This window comes from Palaemon carinicauda, chromosome 2 (assembly GCF_036898095.1).
Source record: "Palaemon carinicauda isolate YSFRI2023 chromosome 2, ASM3689809v2, whole genome shotgun sequence".
Classification (NCBI taxonomy): domain Eukaryota; kingdom Metazoa; phylum Arthropoda; class Malacostraca; order Decapoda; family Palaemonidae; genus Palaemon; species Palaemon carinicauda.
In genome coordinates this window covers 157,936,003-157,947,140 of record NC_090726.1, presented here as the reverse complement: position 1 = coordinate 157,947,140, position 11,138 = coordinate 157,936,003, and the positions used below count along the sequence as shown (strand labels likewise).

Here is an 11,138-nt window from a genome sequence, read left to right as displayed (position 1 = left end):
TGCATCATATTCCCTAGACTCCCTTGTTTCTTCGCAACAACGATGAATAGTAGCTTCGCTCAATTTTGTAGCCTCAGTTGCACGCAGAACTGCTTGCGATACATTACGAAGTGGACAGCCATTGTATTTCTTTGCGACGAAGTAGTTATAAACATGATAAGCCATCGTCTGGCTCTTTCTGGCAGATGACCGCTTGGAGACTCTTCCATGATGGACTGTTTTATAGCGTGCTTTCTGTAAGAATTAATTAATTTCACTGTCGAATTTTGCTCTTTGTAACCTGAAGGAAAAATCATACTGTACTTTTGGATGCTTAAATTCTCATCTAGAGCTTGCGGCGTAACTTATCCAAAGGGTCTTCATACGTCATGGTTTAGTAGGCTTAGCCACCTGCATATCGCGTGTCAAGGTCACAAGAAAAGTGGCAGCGATTTTTTACTCAGATGTCAGGTTTACAAATGCGATTTCTCATTTTAGTTTCAAATAGAATCATAATCACAATATGCGAACGTTCAATTCCAGAAAAAAAGTCATATTAAGAATTTTATTCTATCCCTTATTGATTTATGTTTTTATAAAGTAGGGTATTCAAAACGGGATATCTGTAAATATGGCAACAGCGTTCCTGTCCAAAGTCTTTGTCAAATGCTTTTTGAAAGTATAGGCATATGATGGCTATTGCCCTGCTTTTGTCTTAAATGCTAAACGTGGAAAAATTCCAAAAAGATTTGTCACACATGATGTCTTTTGTCTAAAACCATGTTGGCAGTCTATCAGAAGATTGTTTTTCTCTATATGTTCTACTATTGAATTTATTATAATTCATTCAAAAATTTTGCAAGGCACTGAAGTCAGACACACAGGTCTGTAGTTACCAGGTTCTTCTTTTGGTCCTTTCTTGTAGGTTGGAGGAACATTGTTTCCATCCTTGTAGCGCCTTTCTTTCGCTGGCTGTCTTTCGGAACATTTTGTAAAAGTGTGGGGACAATCTCTCTTGGATGAATATCATCTGGACTTGGTGCCTTAGACTTACTGAGTCCTTTTATTTTATTTTTTACATCATCCATGGGAAAGGTGATTATATTAATGGTTGTGGCCCTTCATATTTGATAGCTGGCTCGGGGAGGGTCTTTGATTCTTCCCTAGTGAATACAGTTGTGAAATATGCATTCATCAGTTCGGCTTTTTCCAAATAATTTGTTATAAGATTACCCTCCGAGTATCTTCATGGGCCTATGTTGTTTTTTTAATAGTTTTCTACTGTTAACAGATGATTTTTTTTCTTTTATTTTATTTTATTTTTTTTTTTTGTGGGGGGGTTCTTTTCTAGCTGAAGCCACTATTTTCTCTGCATTAATCTTGGCTTTTCTAACTAGTTTATCTGCTTTTCTGGCTTAACCTCTTGTGCTCGGAAATTTCAAGAATTGAAGGCTGTGGATCCATTGATTCATGTTTCCTGTCTCTCTTCTTGTTGCATTGGCGATTTTTCTGTTGAACCACCTAGGTTGTTGAGTTCCATTTGGTAAAATTTTTCTATACAGTATTCATGTGACCCTTTTTTCTTTATATATTTCTACAAGGAAGTCACACTGTGTATCTATGTTCGCTGTTTCGTCGTATTCTAAATTCTTGGTGTATTCCTTCAGTTTTATCCAGTTACTCCATCATCTGTAATCTAGCTTTTTTTTATAATTTTCTTTCTTTTAGCTGAGGAACATTTACCTGAAACCTAACTATTTTGTGGTCACTTTTGCCAATATTTTCGCCTACTGAAACACTGGATACTAAATTTTCTTCTGTTGTTAGCACAATTATCCATTATATTGTTTCCCTTACTTTGTTTATCGACCCACTGATGGAGAAATTCATCGTTGACAAATTTCAGTAGCCTGTGTCCCTCTGTGTTTGATGTAGAATTTTTGGAGTCCTAGTTTACTGCTGATGTCCCTCTGTGTTTGATGTAGAATTCATAGTGTCCCAGTTTAGTGCTGCATTGAAGTCTCCCATTAGGAGAGCCAGCTTATTGTTAACTTCTTGTCCAAGTTGTCTTTACAGCTCTTCGTCCTGTTCTTGTGTTTGATGTGGTGATCTGTATATTACTATAGTAGAACCATTTTACGGGCGAACTTCAAGCTCATTTGCGGCGATGCCTATTCTCCTTAATCCGGATGCCTTCGCTTCACTAAGACAAGGGAAGGAAAATGACGAACTAGGAGATATGGCATACACGGTGCCACATCTTCACTGGGTCAGTTCACTGAGACCTTTGGTCAAATCCTATTAAATGCTAAAAGATTAGCTTCAGCATTCTTTGTTTCGCACAATAGCCTTCCGAAAACTCCATGGGGACTTCTCAGTGTCGTGTTTTTCGCCCAGAAGAAAGAAAAATGGCATACAATGTCTATCAGTTTCTTTTTTTTTTCTAATGGGAAAATTATAATGAAACTGTTGAATTTGGAATTGACCAAGCAATCAAACGTGTCACAGATGCAACCAACATATCAATAACGACTTTGTTTCAGATTTGCAAGGAAAATTGGGTCAAGGTTATTGCAAACTGATAACATTATAAAGGAAGACACGAAAATGACGTCTGAATTAACTAATTCATTGAATCTTTTGTGATAGAACTAAGTTCATCTGGCGAAGAGTTACTATAACCACGTTTGCTAACTCAACCTTTGTTGTAAAAAAATTTTGTCCATTAATTAAATAAATTCTAAAACAATACAATCACCAATGTAAATATACTATATTAAACATAGTTAATCAAATCCTTTATAAAGGATCCTGTCTTTTAATAATCAATCAGAATTGAGAAATGAATTTATTTGATATCAAAATTAAGATTATTTCTGTTAGTATGATTATCTTTTTATGAAAACATTTCTCTTTATTTCTCAGAGTTTCAACTTATCACCACGTGGTTGAAAACAAAAAGAGCGAAGGAAGCAGTTTAGAGAGTATCAAATTACAGGATTGTATTCTTAGACCGTTCATATCCGGGTGAATGACTTATTAGCTTTCCCTTTCTCCCTTTCTAGGCTCGCCCATAGATTAAAGCGGTCAAGCCAGGTGTGCTCTGAAAATGACCCAAGATAACTGGCAACGCCGCTATTGGGCTCCAAGTTTGCTCCTAAAATGGTTTGACTATAGTATGGACATGTTTTTTCCTATGGTGTTGATATTTGCACCTGTCACTTCACATTCCGTTTCTAATTTAATTTCTATGGGGTTTAAGTGATTTTTAACATAGAGCATTACCCCTTCACCTTTTTTTTTGGTAAGGCGATCCTTCTTAAAAAAGATTGAAACCTGGGATTTCCTATTCTCCAATAAAATCCTTTGTTTTTCTTGAATCCAGGTCTCGGTAATGCCTATGACATCTAGCTCCTCAGTATAGCTATCATTGCTCTGAAATTTTCCGTTTTGTTTCTAACTGACTGAGCATTGAATTGTGCCATTCTGGGAAAATTTTCAATTTTTTTCTCTTCCTCGGTGGCTTTGTTAGTTTCCCTGATTAACTAGAGTTTTACTTTTATCTGCATTATCCAAGTTTTCTTGGCAACTTCCTCTATTTGTTGTTGGAGGATTTTCCAAGAGTATAGTTTGTTCTTGGTCTACGGTGTTTAAGTAATTGTACAGGCTGAGATTAGGTTGGTTTCTGTATACTCTCTTGGCTTCTTCGTTTGTATAATTTTCTCTTGTCGTAAAAAGTGTCCCAAAGATCTATAAATTTAACTTTCTTTTTTTGGCATGTAGACTTAAGCCTTTCATATATCCCTATGGAGAGAGAGAGAGAGAGAGAGAGAGAGAGAGAGAGAGAGAGAGAGAGAGAGAGAGAGAGAGAGAGAAAAAACTTACAAGAAGAGGCAAATTATACAAAACATAATTGGGTATAAGTTTTTTATTTGCTTTGTCTTGTGCAATATCATGTCCTTTTCAGTTCTTCCCAAATAGGATTATGTTATGCAGCTGTATTTTAATTTTACTTTTCCCTATTAGTTTTCCCTTATTCAGTTTTTCAGACGATTTAACCTTTCTAAAATAACACGAGTGAAGTTGTGTTTCCTTAGGTGAAGCTGTTTCAGAAAAAAATCCCTTGTCGACATAAGACCACTTTGGTGTAGTAGGCAATACTGAAGACGAAAAGAAACTGTAAATGCGATGCAGCTGCCAAATGTGTCTCTTTGTTAGTCTTGTTTTTGATAATAACAATTCCTCCACGATTCAGCAGTTTAAGGATGAATGAGGCATAGACCATTGCATTTATCATTCCGGACCACCCTCTAACAGAGGAAAAGATCAGTCTTAATATTGCAGAGAAATTTTATATTCAGTTACCAAGAGTTAGAAAGAAAAATAAATCTTAAAACTAAACCTATCCTATTTCAAATTTTAGACTCATGGGAGGAAATATAGATTGTGATATTTGTGAGAACGTAGAAGCTTTTATCAATTATTATGCTAGGAATATAGAAAAGAAAGAAGTGAATCAACAGATAAATAACAGACATATGCAGAGGACAAGAATAGAAAAATCCTTCAGTGTAGATCTTGAAATTAAGAAAGAAGTTTTATATCAGATGTGGAGGTAGAGATAAAATAAAAGAAAAGAAAGAAAAGTTAAAAAACTAAGACATTAACAGCAAATACTTGAGGCGCTGTTGCAAAGGCTATCTCGGGTAAATCTGAACTTAAATATAAAAATCAGACACCAAGATGGAAATATAAACTGTGTATTCTGTGACGTAGAAAAAAATGCTAACCACTTCATGTTATATTGTCCACAGTTTAGTGATATAAGAATAAAACAATTGAGCTCCAACAACCATACGAAGAAGATAGTGCACAAACAGTTGGAAAATTCCTTTTTTGTGAAGAAAATGTTGAAAATAAGATAAGTGTAGTACAACAAATGTGGATGAAAAGGGAAAAACTAGTGAAAATAAGGAACACACAAAACTAAAAGATACAGAGGCGCCGTTCCAAAGGCGAAGCCTCAACCTGAATCTCATCTGATCTCAAACCTGGAGAAGCGGAGACTGAACACTCGGCTTCCAAAGCTCAGCTGTCAACACTTGAATTGTTTACATGGATATTTTGCATAGCTAAACTCACGATCAATATGGATCACATATATACAGTTGGCGAAAAGAGAAGCTTAGATGAGGGACATACAGTATCCTCGTAAGTAAACTAGTTAAAGGTGTCTGGTTTCAGTTCCAGTTTCATCAGAATAGTTGCTCACCAGAACGTCAGCCACTGTGGTGTCCAACCACAGCAGTGGCCTCCCCAGTAAACAGCTTTAGCTCACGGTCCTTGGCGGGGATCGATCTGCTGCCATGCAAATGCTAGGAGGACACTTTACCACTGTACTAACCATATGGCTACTGTAGTTCAAACGAGCAGCTGGGCTAAGGCTAATTCAGGAGCCTTTGTAGTTAGTCGGACAGACCAGGTGTAAAATTTCAAAAGTTATGACTTAATCACATTTACAAATGAAACGAACACAACAACACCTAATGTAAGGCTTCCCACCTAACCTAACATGGGAATTGTATTCTTACCTACTGGAGAGAACTACACCACCCCCCTGTGACTGCCACATTCTTAGTTTACCTTAGACAGTCTCAACTTTGTGTTTGCATCCAACACGGCTTCACTCCTGGCAAGGTAACACTAAATCATACTGTATTGTATTTTGTAAGTGGTATTTTTGTAGTGAATTACAGGGTAATGTAACCTAGGAAAAAAACTACTGTTTCTTATAGAAAAAAATACGCTCTCTTCAAAAATGACACTCGTTTCCGTCGCAAATTAATAGTTTCAGAAATATATATACATCTATATCCTACGATAATGGGGGACCCCCAGTGGGAACTCGGGGTTTTGGGTGGGGAAAACATACTGGGGAAACGATATATAATTGTTTTCCTATAGTAAATAATGTGAATTAACCGAATTTGATGTTCATTTCAATCGGAAACAAACAGATCAACCAATTCGGATTACTTTGAGTTGCACGGTGTCACTTCTCTTACGAACGAACGATAACATTAGCAACGTTACCAATAATACACAGTGTTACCAACGTTGACGTATGGTACACAGAGTTACCAACGGCACGCTGACATTACTAAAGATAGTAATGATAGATATTTCCATATGTATTTTAAATAATTTCTCCATATAAGTTTTACTCAATATATAAAAAGTACAAAAAGGGCACAGAACCTAACAAACCCACCTAACCTAGCCTAGTAGTATGACAGGTCACAAAATAACATTTGATCTACATCGGACGTTGGCAGCACTGGTTACTGTATTTTTTCATGACAATCTTTGTAACGGCGCCTCCAAAGTTTATCCAGATCTGTTTTGTATTTTCCTCCGGTTATTATAATTTCAAGAAGGTAATGTATAGAGAAGAAAAGGCTTGTTTTACGTTTATACATCGATTCCCCAGTATGTTTTCCCCACCCAAAACCCCGAGTTCCCATTGGGGGTCCCCCATTATTGGAGGATATAGATGTATAGATATTTCTGAAACTATTAATTTGCGACGGGAACGAGTGTCATTTTCGAAGAGAGCGTAATTTCTTTCTATAAGAAACAGTAGTTGTTTTCCTAGGTTACATTGCCCTGTAATACACTACAATGAAACCTTGTAAGTCACCAAGCAGGGTGGAGCCTTTGTATAACAACGGACAGGAACACGAACAGAATACCATTTAATTGTTCCGTAACCGAAATACAAACCACGCTATTTACAAAGGGTTATTACTTCTAGCGTAGCTGAAATGGCGAGCCATTAGAATTTAACGAGGGTGTATTACCCCCGCGCTAGTTAGCGGGGGGGTAGGGGAGTGGTAGCTAGCTACCCCTCCTCCCCCTCACACACAGGTGAATACTCACTTTCACTTTTGGCTCGGACTGTGACAGACGTCTCTGTCTTGGTCCTCGCTTGGCAGCCATTGTCTGTTTTGTCTTTACTTAATCGCTTACTTTTCTTTTACTCAATATATATGTAAACATGTTTTCATGTTTGTATATATATTTGAGTATAGAAATAAGTAAGTTTCCTTTTCAGATGTGTGTGTGTAGTGTACGATATCTACGTGGAGGCCTCGGCAGTTAGGCCACCACGGCCTAATTTTATGGGTTGCGATCGAGTTTGACTTCGGTCTTTCTCTCTCTCTCTCTCTTGAGGTCGTTCACCCTTTTACTATGTTTTACTACGCCCTTGTAGCTTCCTTCCCGTGTGGGTGGGGTTGCTACGCCGTACATTTTGTCTCAATTAGTTTATGAATCTAATTGTAGTTGTTAATTTTTCAGCTTGTAGAACGATTCCTTTCGGGGTTTTCGTTTTTTCTTTAGTGTTCATTCATTTTTAAATTACATAATTACATAGTTACATAATTATAATTGTTATAATTCTGTTTTGGTTACAGCTCTCCTTCCGCGAGTGTAAGTGGTTGTGAGGGCACGTGCCTGTTGTGTAATTCTTGTTCCTTTTCCTCGGGATTCCTCTTCGGAGCCTTCCCGGGGGAATGAATGTGTACTAATATTATTTGTTTTATTTTTTTACAGTTACCGATCTAGTTCGTTTCTGTAATATAGCAACGGTGTGAGCTGTCTGGTTGAGTCCTGGGGATTCGGCTGTTGCTGCCTCCCCCCTTGTATTGTCGTCAGGGGCGTGTCTCCTTCTACTGGTAGTACTCCCGTGTCGACGGACAGCTCTCCAGTTCATTTTAGAACAGTCAGGAGGCTTGCCTCCTTGGGCGGATAACTTTCCTTCCGAGGGAAGTTTTTTCCTGTCCAGGCTTGAGCTTTTCCTCTTTTGGGGGGTTCTTCTCTTGCCTTTTTTTTCGTGCGACTATGCTCTTGGTGCTGAGCGGTCGCACCTGCAGTTTCGCTCAAGGGGCTGGGCAACTGCAGGAGCTCCTCTTCGGAGGATTGCCCCTTTTAGGTCACTGGCTGACCAGTCTCTTCCACGAAGTGTTTCTCTTTCGTTCGCGAGAGAGTACACTCATAGAGACTCCTCTTCGGAGGTTTCTTCTGTTGCTGTTGCTGTTGGCCTCCCTCGCCGTAAGGCCCTCCGTCCGCCTCGTCGTAAGGGCCTCTCATCTCCCTATAAGGGTGCTTGAGGCGCCTTTTTGAATCTCCGTTTGCAGCCTACAACTTCTTTTTCTCGATCTTCCGTCTTGGTGCAGATGGACAGCAGTCTAATCTCGTCTTCCGACGGGCAACGGTCTTCCCGACGGACAACGGTCTTCCCGACGGACAGCGGTCTTCCGACGGACATCAGTCTCCCGGCGGACAACGATCCCTTCGGGGCAAAGGGTTGCCCCCACGGGGGTTCTTCCCTTGCGTGTCAGGGTTTCCCTGCGCGCCCTTCTGTTCGTCAGCGCTCTCCTGTTCGTCAGCGCTTTCAAGATGATCTTCCCTGCGGTTCCTGTTACGTGCCCTGTGCGCCCACGTTCGCCCTCGCGATCTAGAACTTCGGTTCAGGTCGGGGTCAAGGACTCTTCTTTGCGCAGGCTTCCACGCGTAGCCTTCTGCTCGTCAGCGATCATCAGCTCGTCAGCGATCATCAGCTCGTCAGCGATCATCAGCTCGCCAGCGATCTCCGGATCGCCCACGTGTGTTACAGCTGGCACGCCAACGTTCTCCAACACTTCTGAAGGAACATGGTTCGCCAGCTACTAGCTCAACTGCGGATGCTGATCGCCATCGCGCGACCCTCAACTGCGGATGCTGATCGCCATCGCGCGACCCTCAACTGCGGATGCTGATCGCCATCGCGCGACCCTCAACTGCGGATGCTGATCGCCATCGCGCGACCCTCAACTGCGGATGCTGATCGCCATCGCGCGACCCTCAACTGCGGATGCTGATCGCCATCGCGCGACCCTCAACTGCGGATGCTGATCGCCATCGCGCGACCCTCAACTGCGGATGCTGATCGCCATCGCGCGACCCTCAACTGCGGATGCTGATCGCCATCGCGCGACCCTCAACTGCGGATGCTGATCGCCATCGCGCGACCCTCAACTGCGGATGCTGATCGCCATCGCGCGACCCTCAACTGCGGATGCTGATCGCCATCGCGCGACCCTCAACTGCGGATGCTGCTCCTCATCGCACAATCCTGAACGATCGCCCTCATGCGGATGCTGATCACCATCGCACCCTTTCACGCGATCATTTACCTGCGCATGCTGCTCGCCATCGCACAACCCTGAACGATTGCCCGCTTACGCATGCTGCTCCTCATCGCACCACCCTGAACGATCGCCCTCCTGCAGATGCTGATCACCATCGCACCCTTTCACGCGATCATTCACCTGCGCATGCTGCTCGCCATCGCACAACCCTGAACGATTGCCCGCTTACGCATGCTGCTCCTCATCGCACAACCCTGAACGATCGCCCTCTTGCGGATGCTGATCACCATCGCACCCTTTCACGCGATCATTCACCTGCGCATGCTGCTCGCCATCGCACAACCCTGAACGATTGCCCGCTTACGCATGCTGCTCCTCATCGCACCACCCTGAACGATCGCCCTCCTGCAGATGCTGATCACCATCGCACCCTTTCACGCGATCATTCACCTGCGCATGCTGCTCGCCATCGCACAACCCTGCACGATTGCCCGCTTACGCATGCTGCTCCTCATCGCACAACCCTGAACGCTCGCCCTCTTGCGGATGCTGATCACCATCGCACCCTATCACGCGATCATTCACCTACACATGCTGCTCGCCATCGCTTACCGCCAGCGATCTTCTTCACTTACGCGGCAGCACGATCCCTCGCCGTCACGCCCGCGCGATCGCTCGCCTGCGCGCCCGCGCGATCGCTCGCCTGCGCGCCCGCGCGATCGCTCGCCTGCGCGCCCTCGCGACCGCTCGCCTGCGCGCCCGCGCGACCACTCGCCTGTGCGCCCGCGCGACCGTTCGCCTTTGCGCGACCGTTCGCCCTCGCGCGACCATAGTTCGCGGCGAATTCCACAGCCGGTGGTAGCAGCAGGGACGCGTGCTCCTAGGCGGCACTCGGGATCACCTCCATCCAAGCACAGGTTGGTAGTGCAGGACGAAGACAGGTCAGTACAGCATTCTTCCCACCTTCTTTTCAGGCAGGAACCGTCGTGTCCTCTCCAAAGGATCGCCCGATCCCTTTCACCTTAGCGAGGATTTCGGACTCTGTGTCCTTGGAGCAGCAGACATGGTTTGATCCGCTGGCACGGGCGTTAATGAGGGTTATGAAACCAGCACTCACCGGCCAGGGTAACAAACCAGCGGCTGTCTCTCCTACGCTGAAGAGAAAGAGAGGAGTGGACTTCGTGGTGACTTCCCCCAGGGCGAAGTTGGTTCCCAAGAGGTCGGTCTCGAGGGTCCCCTCTCCTGCACGAGTACTCTCTCCTTCTCCCGCCCTGGAAGGATTTTTGGCGGGGGGGCTTTCCGTTGAAGATTTCTCCATCGGACAAGGGGTGACTGCTTACCTCTTCCTCTGGGAGCTTACCAGGTTCTTTCCCTCCTCGGTTACGGCCCGAGGTTTGGTTCAAGGAAGCTACAGGAAGATCAAGGGTACTTTCCTCCTCTCGAGCTCAGGCACCTTGGCCTTTCGTCGTTAAGTATCTACTTGCGGACAAGCTCGATGTTGTACCATCTGGACGCACTGACTGAAGGCTTCCTTCGGGTGTCTCATCTGTGGAGGTCAACGACCTCAGACACCCTTCCATCCTTGAGAAGAGTTTTGTCTTTGCCCAAGGACAGAGACTTAAACATCTGCTGTGCGGAGTAAATCGACTTCCGGTTTCACTCCTCCAAGGCGCTTTCTTCCAGACTCTGCAGGGCTCCAGCTCCCTTTTCTTTCAACCACGTCGGCCTAAGTTATCGGCTACGACAACTGGGACAAGGTGTCCAATTGCAGTTTCCTCCTGTCAGGAACAGATGGCACGGGAGACTCCCCCGGGGGGGCATAGTCCTAAAAGGAGTTCACGAACTCTAGGATTGCAGGTTTTTTCGCTGGGAGGATGCTTAAGGTTACTCATCCGAATGACAGCTTCCCGATGCCCATTCCCGCACAATCTCTGTGAGTAGCCAAGGATATCGCGCCTGCCGTCTCTG

The 11,138-nt window shown here is 43.8% G+C and overlaps 1 protein-coding gene across 1 annotated transcript in view; it reads left to right on the top strand.

The window, feature by feature from the left end:
• The first annotated feature begins 5,017 nt into the window (after positions 1 to 5,017).
• The window catches only part of MED16 (mediator complex subunit 16), a 258,180-nt gene continuing 252,059 nt past the window's right edge, over positions 5,018 to 11,138 (top strand). The window contains exon 1 of the mRNA XM_068359399.1: positions 5,018 to 5,190. Within this exon, the coding sequence (XP_068215500.1) occupies positions 5,129 to 5,190 (62 nt within the window). The 5' untranslated portion in view covers positions 5,018 to 5,128. The remainder of the gene's footprint in view (positions 5,191 to 11,138) is intronic.